At 39.3% G+C, this 14,188-nt stretch overlaps 1 protein-coding gene across 1 annotated transcript in view; it reads left to right on the top strand.

Annotated features, from left to right (window-relative positions):
* The first annotated feature begins 1,530 nt into the window (after positions 1-1,530).
* Positions 1,531-14,188, top strand: part of FAM199X (family with sequence similarity 199, X-linked) — a 28,097-nt gene continuing 15,439 nt past the window's right edge. The window contains exons 1-2 of the mRNA XM_004331042.4: positions 1,531-1,727; positions 9,508-9,727. Coding sequence (XP_004331090.1) covers positions 1,531-1,727; positions 9,508-9,727 — 417 coding nt within the window. The remainder of the gene's footprint in view (positions 1,728-9,507; positions 9,728-14,188) is intronic.

The raw sequence follows: 14,188 nt of genomic DNA, 5'->3' as shown, positions 1-14,188 counted from the left end.
AACTGAAGCAAGATGTAAATTTTAAGGAGTGGTTGAGGAGTTGTTTTCATTATAAGTTGCATTGGTAGGACAAGGCACCGAGTTTAAGACTGTTTGGGGCTCGGGTGAAAACTCCCCACTTCTCCAACCCCCTTTCTCCTTCCCTTCCTCCTGCATTCTTTCACTGTTCCTCTTCTTTCCACCTACTTTAGTTCTATGCTTCCCTCAAAGTTCATTGTGATGTTTTCCCGTGAAGCTAAATATATTTTTTATTGAGAGATTATGTCCTTATCATTTTATATTAAAATGTTCTTCCTTTTATGAAATAGTAGGTAGTTTTAAAAATTGTCTTTGTTTGGCAAAATAAGTAATTGGCAATGTTGTGTTTTCCTCTATTTTTAAAAATTTTACACGTCCAAGATCTGGAACCACTGTCTAGAAAACAGAGAAAAGGGAAACAGGTAGGAAGAAAGAAAAGCATGTAAGTTGATTTAAGTTGAACAAGTTTAGCGCCATAATATATCTTCTACGGGAGCATTGGCAGAAATACCTAAGTCTCATTTGGGAGTCAGGGAAGGCTTCACAGAGGAGGTAACGTTTGAGCTGGGCTTTAAGGATTAGCAGTGGAGAAACAGCAGGGCATTCCAAGCAGAATGCATAATGCGTGCAAGAGCACAGAGCACAAAAGAACACTACGTGTCCAGCAACTCTAAGTAGCCTGGTGGCTGTTGCGCAGTTCTGGGGTTAGGTGATCAAGGGTGAAGCAGGGACTATTTCTTCCTACTTGGCCCACTTCCCCTGCAGGTCATTGCACAGTGCTGGGCACACACACTTCAGGAGCTCAATAATTACTTGTTGAATTGGGACAGGGTGATCGAGTGTGCTGGGAACCAGAGCCTCCGGATTCTTTCTCACGCACCGCAGTGTGACCTTGGCCAAGTCCCTTTTCTCAGGACTGCGGCTTGCTGCTTAGTAATCAGCCGAGGGTGAGAAAGCGGAGGAGGAGGTTGGCCTGAAGCGCCTGGCCTTTCCAGCGTCTGGAATCCCTGATTCGACGCGTGAAGGGCAGGGCGGGGCGGGGCGGAGCCGGAGGCGCGGGCTGCGGCGGGCGGAGATTCAGTTCCTCCTCCGCGCCAGCAGGGGGCAAAGGGAGCGGCTTCCCGCCGCCTTTCCCTTCCCTGCGGGTGTCGGGCAGACTGCTGCAGTTGCGAGCGGCGAGCGCAGTGGGCGGGCCGGGTGGTGGCGGCGGCGGCGCTGCACTGACTGGGTTGGGCCGGGCAGCAGCGGCAGCGGCAGCGGCAGCGACGGCTGAGGTGGTTGCAGAGACCACTGAGGCGCTGAGTGGCCGGCAGGCGCCTGTAGCTTCGAGCAGCCCCTTCGTGCCGCCCGGCAGTCCCCGGGCAGCGGTGGGCCGCGGTGCGCAGCCTGCCAGGGAGCTGCGGCGGGCACACCCCGGCGGCGGCGACAGCGGACAGGTTAGAGTGGGGGCAGGGACGGTCGCGGGAGCAGCTGGGGGCCGGAGAGGGAGCCCGAGCCAGGCCATCTCCGACCATGTCCGACGAAGCGTCAGCCACCACTTCGTACGAGAAGTTTCTAACCCCTGAGGAGCCCTTCCCGCTTCTGGGACCCCCTCGCGGGGTGGGCACCTGCCCGAGCGAGGAGCCGGGCTGCCTGGACATCAGCGACTTCGGCTGCCAGCTCTCGTCTTGCCATCGCACGGATCCGCTCCACCGCTTCCACACCAACAGGTACAAACCTCCGCTGAGGGCAGGGGCAGACTGCCCACACCCCTGCTTCCAGCCGGAGAACGCCGGGTTCCCCCCATTCTGGCCCTCCGCCTCGGGTCTGCGTTTCCAGTCGCCCCCTCCCCCACCTTCCTCCGCCCAGCGCTCATTCCCGGGCTCCTTCCCTCTTCCCCCCCCCATTTCACCCCTGTCCTCCGATTTTCCTTTTGGCCGGCATTTTACTCTCTCTCTTTTCCCCCATTCATCTTCTGACCCAGCGACTCCTCCCTTCCCCCTCCCGCCCCATCTGTACCCTGCGAATCCCAAGCCCCAACCCTTGATTCTTAGATGCTTCCCTGTTTTCATTCACCCTCAAAAGTTTAACCCCTTCCATTTCCGGTACAATCCAATCCTCCATAGAGAGGATTTCCGATGGATCAAAATCAAAAGTCGATCTTTTTGAAAGGTGGCACTTTAAAAGCTAGAATCTTCCTTTTCCCAATTTTTAACCTGTCTCATAGCCCTATTTTCACCCCCCAACCCCCCATTTTTTTAGTGAAGCTCTAGGAAACCAGGCGATTCTTCTTTTTTTTCTTTGCTCTATGAACTCTTTGCCCTAGCGCTTTAGGCCCTGCCAAAATGTATAAGCTTAAATCTGGAAGATTCCTTCCTGAAGCACATCCTTTGGTTTGCTCCCCCAGTGGAAGGATGCAGCGAAGCTTAGGATGGGCTTGCTTATACAAATTTATTCAGAGGGTGCATCCCCTAACTGGATTTATTGGAAGGTAGAATGTTCTGGAGAATTCTCTCATGCAGGCATTTGTGTTATATCAAATGTGGGGGATTTGAAGATGTTTTACACATACCCCAACCTATAACATAGGTGCATATTATATGTATATGTGTGTATACACACACACACACACACACACACAGAGGCCTGGGGGGGTGGAGAACAAGGGAGGAGAGAGAGAGAGAGGGATTCAGCTATGGAAAATACTGGAGTTGAATTAAGGAGTCTAGTTCTGATTTCTGGTCCACTTTACAATATGAACACGAACAAATCCTTCCACATTTTAATGACTTTTGCATGCTCCCCCCTAACCCCTTAAATCAATCTACAGAGTTACTAACCTTCTACCAAGTACAAGGAATATATAAAATATGATTCTTACCTAAAAGAAAGTTATAGTCTGGAAACAAGGTGTTACGATTAAATAATCATACAGAACATCGCTATAACACGTGTGAAAAGAAAACGGTAGTAAACTTGTTACAACTGTTCCAAGTCCTCATTGCAAAAATGAGGAAACTGAGGCCCAGAGAGAAAAGACTGTGCCCAAGTTAATAAAACCGAGTCAGGCAAAGCCAGGATTACTCCTTCGGAGCCAGTGATGAAACTTGGAACAGAACTAATGGCTCTAGTGTTATAAATGGTTGTTATGGTTTCTTAGACTAACTCACAGAAACCCATGATGTGACTATAGCATGAATGTAACATATTTATGAAATCAAGTGTGCTTAGAATTGTTTGCATTGGAAAATAAGGTAAAAGAATACTTATGCACATATTTGATGTTTTAAGTTTTGCAGCACTGGAATAAATCATATACACGGGAAAGTTAAATGATCTCAGAATTAGCCTGCTCTAATCATGAGGGCAAGGGAGTGGGGACAGAGGCTGAGGGTAAGTGCTGCCAAAATGTGTGGGGGTGATGGGGAGTGAAGCATGGTGAATAATACATTTCTTACAGCTTGTTCTGTTCTTTCTCCTCCTCCCAATTTTATCCTTGTGTTTTTCTACCCCTTGTCTTACAGACCTTGGTAGGGTCAACGTTGTTTTCCAGCATGAGGTGGTGAAGATAGAGGGGGAGGTTCTTGTTCAGCCCCTGTTTTCCCAAGTCAAGCATTTTTTCTAGTTACTGCCTGCTTTTTTAAACCCCCCTCTCCTACCCTACTTTTCACAAGGCTTGGAATGGTAGCAGGTCTAGTGTATCTTGCTCTGTACCCTCCTCAGCGGAGATAAGGGGAAGCGGAATTAGCAATTCTTACAGCAGGTGATGTTTCTGCCCTAGGCTACCTTGCTTTTTAAATCTTTTCTCCTTCTGGAACGTTCTGCCTTCTTACCCGCTCCTCAGGATGGCGTTTGAGAGGACCATATGCTTCCAGTCATTTCTTTTCAGGGAGAAGAAAACAGCTAAATCATGTATGTGGGCAAAGTTTAGTTTAGGGAGTTCTTTTATTTTGGAGTTGTATGGGTCACAGCACATTCATCAATTCAAGCAACAATCCAAAACAGAAATCAGATCTGAATAGTTGAGTTCTGATATCGTGCCTTGGGTTTAATCATTATAAAACAAGTTTCATTGAAAATAGAAAGCTTGTCAATGGGTAGGTACTTGATTTACCTTTATTTTGCTTCTTCCTTGTTACCTGATAACAAAACTATGGAGATTGTTTAAATAATGCTGTTGATAAGGGCCTTATGATGTTGATGATTTTGTGTCTGCTCATTTACTGGACTCTGGGGTATCTATGCAGTCTTCGTTAATCAAGAGAGCCAAGGCACTATTACTTATGATTCCTAAGTTTGAATGTTCGTTGTGTTTAGAGTCACCTGTGACTTAGATTGGTGTGTCACTGGTCTAGGTTCAGTGGAAAATAAATTACATGAACATAGCCAGCTTCCTGAGAATTCACTTTTCTAGGAGTATCTTTTAGGATTTTATGACCAAGTTGGGTTTGTCTAGAATTTGGGGGGAATAAAATAAACGTCAGTAAGCCAAAAAAACTTAAAACTTATTTCATTTTTAATTGAAATATCAATATGGAATATATATATAGTTTTAAGGCTTTTTTTTAGTTTGGGGGACAGGATTTTTCTGGTGTAATTGTGGGTTTTCTCTTAGCATTTGTCCACGGTAACTTCCACTGTCATCAAAAAAGGATATCATTTAGCAAATTGAAAAAAATATAATGATATTGGTAGGTCCTATAATTAAGTTGCGAGATGAAGGAGGTTAGTATGAACTAATCAGTGTGTTATTCTCTTCCTCTTTCAGGAGTGCATCAGTACTTTGACATTGAACAATTGTGAAAAGCATGTGGGAGGACAGTGCCTCACTTTTGTATACCCTATTGGCAGGATACAAAATGAACTATGTATTGTATAAAGCAGTTACTCAGTTCTGTGATTTCAGAGCCCCATTTTCAATCACCATTAACTAGAAAAAGCCCAAGACTACCGTGTGCCTTTTGTTCTACCCACAGTTTTCCTGTCTTGTTAGAGAATTAGAGGTGCAGAAGAGTTGTGAGTACAGGTGGGAGAATCACGTTTCATGAAGTGAGATATATTACAGAGGCAGGAGGAATTTGGTTTGGGGGCTTGTTGTGACAAATTGAGAATGGGGATCAGGCTTTGGGAAGTATTTAGGCTAGAAATGTCGATTTCTAGAACAGAGATTCCAGTAGTGTGATAGGAGTGGAACTGTGGGGTTACAGAGGCTGAGAGAATAGAAGACACTTTTCAATAAATTTAGCAGGGAAAGGAAGGAGAGATGTGGTAATTTGAAAAAAAAAAGTGAAGGTTTCTTCATTTGTTTTTTGCCTTGTTTATTTATTTATTTTCCAAGAACAGATGTTTTAGCTCCTTAGAAGCAGCCCACAGGAAAGAGAGAAATTGAAAATACAGGATCAGGTGGGATGACAGGAGATGGATGGGATTAACTCAGAAGGCCAAATGGAAAAATTAGCCTTAGAAATGACATGGAATGTTGTTTACTTCCCAGACTGTAGAGGGGGTAGGAGGGATGGGTAAGGATCCCAAGACAATGGAGGTCGCTGGGAGGAGAGTTGGAAATTTGAATGAGTAAGTAGGGGGGTTGTGTCATCTGCTCTAACTTGGGACCTTGATGGCCTGTTGGGCTCCAGAGGAGTAGCAGAAGTCAGGGTGGCTGTATGGGGATTCTGGCAGGGAGTCAGTGATGAATACAAAGAGGACTGTTAACTGAGAATAAATGGCATGGATTTGGAATGGCTTTCATCAACTTGACAGTAGGACTGTATTCCACAGTGCTCATTGCCTGGATTCTTATCCTGAGAGGTAATAGGTCTACCTGAGAGAGAAAGGGCTGCAGAAGAATGTATGTGGTGCACATGCTTTTCTTAATTTTAGAAAAATACCACTGAAAGCCCTTCATCTGTGTATTCTTGCTGAAAAGCCTTGCAGATAAATGTTCTTGGCTTTTTATTTTTAATTAAAATTTGGGCAGCAAGCCTAGTTATTGAGTTAAACCCCATTTCATGGATTCTTTTCAACATTTCTTTTAAAATATGGAGAAAGTCTCCTTTGTGAATAATTGCATGGTTATAGCTAGGATCTTAGTGTTAGGTAGTTTTCTCTTAGTGGAATAAGATGTAAGGGCTTTGTAAATTTGAAGAGTTCAGTGCTGAGCACACGTACACAGTGCTCTTCCATTACACATTTGAAACCAACAGAACAGTCTAAAAGCATCTCTTAAATTTCTATTATAAAAGTTCATTATAGAAAATTGTCGGCATATACGAAACTATAAAGACCACTTATGATCCTTTTCACTAAAGATAACAGCTGTCAACATTTTGATGTTGTTAACCGTTTTTGTTTTTGTTTTTTGGCTGTGCCACATCGCTAGCAGGATCTTAGTTCCCTGACCAGGGATTAAACCCCCACCCCCAGAGTGGAAGCACCGAGTCCTAACCACTGGACCGCCAGGGAATTCCCTGTTGTTACTTTTAATGTTATTTCTTTGTACATACATAATTTTAAAAATCAGGATCCGGCTATATATATAATTTGTGACTAGGTTATTTGCAGTTACATTTTATTTTCTTTTTCAATAAATAGCCTGAAAATATGATTTTTAATGATTTTAAAACACCATTATTCAGATATAGAGATATCATTTAATTATTCCCAGTGTTTTGGGGGCATTTGTTTTTCCTTTTTTTGCTATTGTAATATTGTTTGGACATGTTTGTATATACATCTTTTTTCCAAAATTCTATTTGGGGAAAGGAATAGATTCTTAGCAAGGCAATTACTGAGTCCAAAGGAATGAACCTTTTTAAAGCTCTTTGTATATACACTACCAAATTGCTTTTCAGAAAGATTATGCCAGTGCCAATTTAACATTCCCACCAGCAGTGGATGAAAGTACTTCCTACTTGGTTTTTATCTACCTTGTCTTAAAATAATATTTGCATATTAGAAGATAATAGAATTTTTAAAAAACTCAAAGTACTAGTTTTCTATTTTGTAAATGATTGTTTCAAGTATGAGACCAATTTCCTTGCCACTGTTAATTTAAAAAAAAAAGAAAAGAACAAGGAGCTAAGGCTTCTAAGAATACCCAGAACCTTGCAATATCTGTTATAAAGTTATAGATCTGGAAAACTGAGGAACATCCTGATTTTGCCCTAAGGTAAGAGCACAAAACCAAGCAAATTCCTGACTCCCTTGTCAGTGATGTAATGATTAGGTTATTAAATATGGCTTAGTTTTTAAAAAAGAGTCATTATTACTCATGAAGGGAAACACATTTCTACTAAGTTTTCGAAGCTAAAAAGAAATTCTTATTAAAAACAATTATCTAACAGCTTTTCCTAGTACACATGACACAGTGCTTTGGCACATTGAAGATGCTGACTAAATGTTTGTTGATAGTGTGAAAGGACAGAACTTTCACTGTAATTGTCATTCACAGCTTTCTATTGCCTTATTGCATGACTGAGGCAATTTGGTTAATTCTACCAGGTTTGTTGATTTTTAAAAAATGAGGATACTGCTTACCTAGCAATCACGTGATGAAACTAGGTAATGTTACAAGGTATTCTAGGATTCTTAGGTGAGTTTTAGGTTTTTGCCTATTTATAAAAGTTTGTTGACTTCTGCTTTTATATTACTGAACTATAATAGTTTAGAGTGTGTGTGTGTTTCAGTACTTTAAAATACTTTACCTTTAGTACAAAGGAAAAGGTGCCATAAAATTGTCAGGATGCCCAAATTTTGTAAATCAAGAACTTTGGAATTAAGATTAGCTATATAAAATAAGAGGGGAAGTTTAAAAAATGAACACACGATTCAGGAAAAAACTGGATTTAATGAAAGGTGAGAAACAACCTAATGATAGGTAATAACAAGCTTTTATTCAGGAAGTCATTATTTTAGTACCTTATTAGTATCAGATATACTAAATCATGTCTTAAGGGTTAATTTCCCTAGGCTACTGCCAAAGCAATGAAGATTATCTCATTAATAATATAAAGCTAGTGGAAATTTATAAGAGAAAACAGATTTGTAGATTTCAAGATAAAAAAATTTAAAAAAATATAACCCTGCAACAAATAATACAGACAAAATGTTAATATCCTTAACATATAAAGAACTCTAACAAAATCAACAAGGAAAATATTAACACCTAGTAAAATGCTGTAGCAAAATAGCTAATAATTATTTTTAATTTTGCTCTTGCCAGTAATCAAAGAAATAAAAATTGATATAAAAATGTTTTTCTCCTAACAGCTAGGTAAAATTTTTAAAAATGAAAATTTCGGTGCTGTTAAGGTTGTGGTGAAATGAGCACTTTTATGGACTGCTTTGGGGAGGGCAAATTAGTGCAGCCTTTTCGGAAAAGGCACTTGGCTAAGTATACTGTCACCCTTAGAAGTGTTCATATTCTTTGACTCAGTAATTTCCTTTCAAATAATCTATGTTGAGAGATTATATATATTTATATAAATAATTATAAACAAAACGGTTTCATCTCAGTATTATTTGTAATACCAAAAAAAGAATTGGAAACAGCCTGAGTACCTATTATTGAAGGAATAATGTTAAATAAATTATGATACATTGAATCAGTGGAATATTATATAGGCATTAAAATGTTTTCAAGTAATATAGTTGGGTAAATGTTCAGTATATAATGTTAAGTGAATAAAAGTAGGATACTAATATCTATCTACACACACGCACACACACACAATGCTGATTCTGTAAAAATGTACATATTCTTGTAGAAAAAAGTGCCAAAACATTATGGATCATTTATTGTTAGTTAGTGGAATTATTGGTCATTTTAGTCTTATTCATCACTCCTTTCTTGTTCCAGCATCTTTGCAATGATCCTGTATATCATTGATATGTAAAAGTTATTTAAATATAAGAAACACTTTGAGCTTCTACCTGTGTACTTTGTTGGTGCTTTTCTCTGCCCTGCACTGGCTACTCTCTTCCTTTAATAATAATAGCTGCCATGTATTGAGCACATTTGATGTCTGCTGAGTGCTCTGTATGCATTCTCATATAATGTAAATAGTAACCGCGTTTTAAAGATGATGACCCAGACTTGGGGAGGATTTGTTTCGCTTCAGATCAAACAGCAGGCAAGTGACAGAGCAAGAATTTGAACTCAGTCCGGCTCCAGTCAGACCGATAGGAAAGTAGAGAATAGTGTATTGAACCCCATATACCCATCATGCAGCTTCAACAATTACATATGGCAGTGTGCTTTATCTATACCCCGACTCATTCCTCAACCCCTTCCTTATAATTTTGAGACAAATATCAGACATATTCATTCATAAATATTTTAGTATGTATCTTTAAAAGATAAGAGCTCTTTTGAAAATAATCACAATATCATTATCGTATCTAAAAATATGCTCATATTCCTCATAAATGTAATAATCGTATCCTATTTGTATCTTAAAATTGTGTGGGTTCTGTAGTTTCTGTTGTGATTTCTTTTGTGTTGTTTTTAAGGTGGAACTTAACTTCCTGTGGAACAAGTGTGGCCAGCTCAGAATGCAGTGAGGAGCTGTTTTCATCAGTTTCTGTTGGAGATCAAGATGATTGCTATTCCCTATTAGATGATCAGGACTTCACGTCTTTTGATTTATTCCCTGAGGGGAGTGTCTGCAGTGATGTCTCTTCTTCTATTAGCACATACTGGGATTGGTCAGATAGCGAATTTGAATGGCAGGTAGGATTTTTTTTCTTATATTGCCATCATTACTCCATAAGTAGAAGTATGAATTTCTGTTTTGGTATTTTCATCTCTACCTCAAAGTAAATTTCTCCAATGTTTATTCAGTCCTGGAGATTCTCTGACAGCATTAAGAATTAGAAGAAATATGTATCCTTTATTTTTGCTAACGTACCTTTTAGGCGTCTCACGCTACAGATACCTTTTGTACATTTTCATGTAATTTAATTGTATAATGTTCCTATTATTATATATCATTAGTACCTTTGTGTGCATTAATCCAAGCAAATTTTCTCTTTACTGATAAATGGCCTTCATGTCCTTATAGGCACAATACCTTTACATCAAGGTCACATTATATATCTAAGATCACAAACCACTGCATAATACATAATTTTTCATTGTTATTAGGAATATAATTTCTCATTTTGTATTCTCTTCATATGTAGAGTTGTTTTTCACCTAACAATGTTTTTTCTTCTGTGGCACATATACCACATAAAATGGCTTTGTGGCAAATTGCACTCATCATAAGGCAGCATTTCCAAACAGTCTTTCAGAAAATGTAGATCATGTTATGGCAACATCCGTTTTCTGATTGTAAAACACAATAACGTTTGAAGAAGCGTTCCTTGCATACAGCAACTGTTATATTCAACAAATACTTGAATATCTACTATGTTTGAAAGCCATCTAAATACTTGAAGTTGTTTTCCAAAGGATGAATCAAACATTTTATTTCAAAAAAATTTTTTTTGATTTTTTATTTATTTATTTTTTTGCAGTACGCGGGCCTCTCACTGTTGTGGCCTCTCCACAACAGTTGCAGAGCACAGGCTCAGCGGCTATGGCTCACGGGCCCAGCCGCTCCTCGGCACGTGGGATCTTCCCGGACCGGGGCACAAACGCGTGTCCCCTGCATCGGCAGGCGGACTCTCAACCACTGCGCCACCAGGGAAGCCCTATTTCAAACAATTTTTATTAAAATATCAAATAATACCAAATAGCATAAAATTAAAAAATAAGTCTCCAAGTCCCACTCTTCTGTGGTTACCACTGATAAGAGCTTGTGCAGATACAAGTGTGCTTGCACAGCGTTTAAAAACACACAGGGGGACTTCCCTGGTGGTCCAGAGGTTAAGACTCTGCGCTTCCACTGCAGGGGCCACAGGTTCGATCCCTGTTCGGGGAAATAAGATCCCGCATACTGCTTGGTGAGGGCACCCCCCACCAAAAAAAAAAAAAAAGACACACAAAAATGGGATCACACTTCAGCCACTGTTTTGGCCCTCTGCTTTTTTTCAACTACCTGTACTATGTCTCATTCTTTTTGGTAACTGCATCATAATTTAATCAGTTCCCTAATGATGAATGTTTAGGTTGGTTTCAGTTTTTTCTTGTTATAAACAATGCTATACTGAAAATTAAGAGGTTTTTAAAGAGGAAAATATAATCCACAGCCCCTCTGTTTTTAAATTTTATTTTATTCCAAATGCTTCTATTTCATATACAGTTGTAAATATGATTTGGATAAAAATTTTTAAAAATTGAGATAAAATATACCATTTTAATAATTCTAACATGTATAATTCAGAGATTTTTAATATATTCACAGTGTTGTGCAGCCATCACCACTATCTAATTCCAGGACATTTCTATCACTCCAAAAGAAACCAATGCCTGTTAGTAGATAGTCCCAATTTCCCCCTGCCCCCATCACCTGGCAACCACTAATCTACTTTCTCTATGAATTTACCTATCTGGATATTTAATATAAATGTACTCATATAATATGTGGACTTTTGTGTCTGGGGTCTTTCACTTAGCATAATGTTTTCAAGGTTCATCCATGTTATAGCATATAGTATTTCATTCCTGTCTTAAGTCAGCTCGAGCTGCTGTAACAAATACCATAGACTGGGTGGCTTAAACAACAAACACTTATTTCTCACAGTTCTGGAGCCTGAAAGTCCAAGATCAGAATGCCGTCATGGACAGGTTCTGGTGAGCACCCTCTTCCTGGTTTGCAGATGATTGCCTTTTGCTGTATCCTCACATAGAGGTGGAAGAGAGAGATAGCTCTGGTCTCTTGGTCCTCTTATAAGGTCACCAATCCCATCACACAGGCTCCACCCTCATGACCTCATATAAACCTAATTACCTCCCAAAGCCCCACCTCCAAATATCATCATGTTGGGGATTAGGACTTCAAGATATGGATTTGGGGGGTGACAAACATTTAGTCCATAACAGTTCCTTTTTATGGCTGAATATTCCATTTTATGGATACCTAACATTTTGTTTATTCATTCATCAACTGATGGATTGTTTCCACTTTGGGGCTGTTATAAATAATACTGCTATGATCATTCAGGTACAAGTTTTTATATGGATGTATATTTTTAATTCTCTTGGATATACACTGGAAGTTGCTGGGTCATGTGATAACTTTATGTTTAACTTTTTGGGGAACTGCCAAAATGTTTTCCAAAGTGGCTGTACCATTGTACATTTTCACTAGCAATACATGAAAGTTCCAGTTTCTCCACATCCTTTCTAACACTTGGTATCGTCTGTCTTTTTTATTATAGTCATCCTACTGTGTGTAAAGTGGTATCTCATTGTGGTTTTGATTTGCATTTCCCTAATGGCTAATGATGAAGAGCATCTTTTCATGTCTTATTGGCCATTCGTATATCTTCTTCAGGGAAAATGTCTATTCAGATCCTTTGCCCATTTTTAAATTGCATTGTCTTTTATTGTTGAATTGTAAGAGTACTTTATATGTGATGGCTACTAGGCTCTTATATACATGATTTGCAAAAATATTTCCCATTCTGTAGGTTGTCTTTTCATTTGATATAGTGTCCTTTAATACACAAAAGTTTAAATTTTATAGAAGTCTAATTTATTTTTTCTTAGAGTTCTGTTCTTCTGATGTCATATTTTAAAAACCATTGCTTATTCCAAGGTCATGCAGATTTTTCATCTTTTTCCTTCTTAGAATTTTAGAGCTTTAGTTCCTACATTTAGATCTTTGATCCTTTTGAGTTACTTTTTATATATGGCATAAGGTAGGACTTCCAAGTTCATTCTTTTGCATGTAGATATCCAGTTGTCCCAGCACCAGTTGTTGAAAAGACTAATTTTTTCCTTATCTAATGGTCTTGGTACCCTTGTGGAAATGAATTGGTCATAGATGTTTATAGGTTTAGTTCTGGACTCTCGATTCTATTCCATTGATACATATATCTATCCTTATGCCAGGATATCCTTATCCTTATGTTTTGATTACTCTAGCTTTGTAATAAGGTTTGAAATCAAGAAGTGTGAGTTCTCCCACTTTGTTCTTCTTTATCAAAGTTTAGGATCAGGTTGTCCATTTCTGCAAAAAGGGAAGTTGGAATTTTGATAGGGATTTCATTGAATCTGTAGATCAATTTGGGGAATGTTACTGTCTTAACAGTATTATTAAATATTTCAGTCCATGAACATGGGCTGGAATGTGTTTAAGCCTTCTTTAATTTCTTTCAATGATGTTTTATAGTTTTCTGTGTTTAAGTTTTATAGTTCCTTGGTTCAGTTTATTCCTAAACATTTTATTCTTTTGATACAGTTGTAAACGAAATTGTTTTCTTAATTTCATTGTTTGGATTATTCATTGCTAGTGTATAGGAATACAGTTGAGTTTCGTATATTGATTTTGTACCTGCAACTTTGCTGTACTTATGTATTAGTTTTAATAGTTCTCTTTTTCTGTGTGGATTCTCTAGGGTTTTCTATATTGAAATCATGTCATCTGTGAATAGAGATGGTTTTCCTTCTTCATTTCCAATCTGGATAGTTTTTTTTTTTTTTCTTGCTTAATTGCCCTGGCTAGATCTCCAGTACAGTGTTGAATAGAAGTGGCAAAAGCAGGCATCCTTGTTTTTTTTCCTGATCTTAGGGGAGAAGCTTTCAGTCTTTCACCTTTGAGTATGTTAGCTGTAGGTTTTTCACAAATGTCCTTTATTACCGTATTGAAGCATTTCTCTTTTATTCCTAGTTTGTTCAGTGTTTTTATCTGAAAGGGTGTTAGATTTTTTTGTTTGTTTTTTGTTTTGTTTTGTTTTTGTTTTGCTGTACGCGGGCCTCTCACTGCTGTGGCCTCTCCCATTGTGGAGCACAGGCTCTGGATGCGCAGGCTCAGCGGCCATGGCTCACGGGCCCAGCCGCTCCGCGGCATGTGGGATCCTCCCAGACCGGGGCACGAACCCACGTCCCCTGCACTGGCAGGACTGTCAACCACTGCGCCACCAGGGAGGCCCCTACATTGATTTTTGTATGATGACTCACCCTTGCATTCCTAGAAGTAATCCTAATTGGTCATGGTATATAATCCTTTTAATTTGCTGCTGGATTTGGTTTGCTAGTATTTTGTTGAGGACTTCTGCATCGGTTTTCATAAACGTTATTGGT

This window comes from Tursiops truncatus, chromosome X (genome assembly GCF_011762595.2).
Source record: "Tursiops truncatus isolate mTurTru1 chromosome X, mTurTru1.mat.Y, whole genome shotgun sequence".
In the NCBI taxonomy this organism is placed as follows: Eukaryota; Metazoa; Chordata; class Mammalia; order Artiodactyla; family Delphinidae; genus Tursiops; species Tursiops truncatus.
The sequence above is the reverse complement of the archived record's forward strand: the minus strand, read 5'-3'. Positions and strand labels throughout refer to the sequence as shown.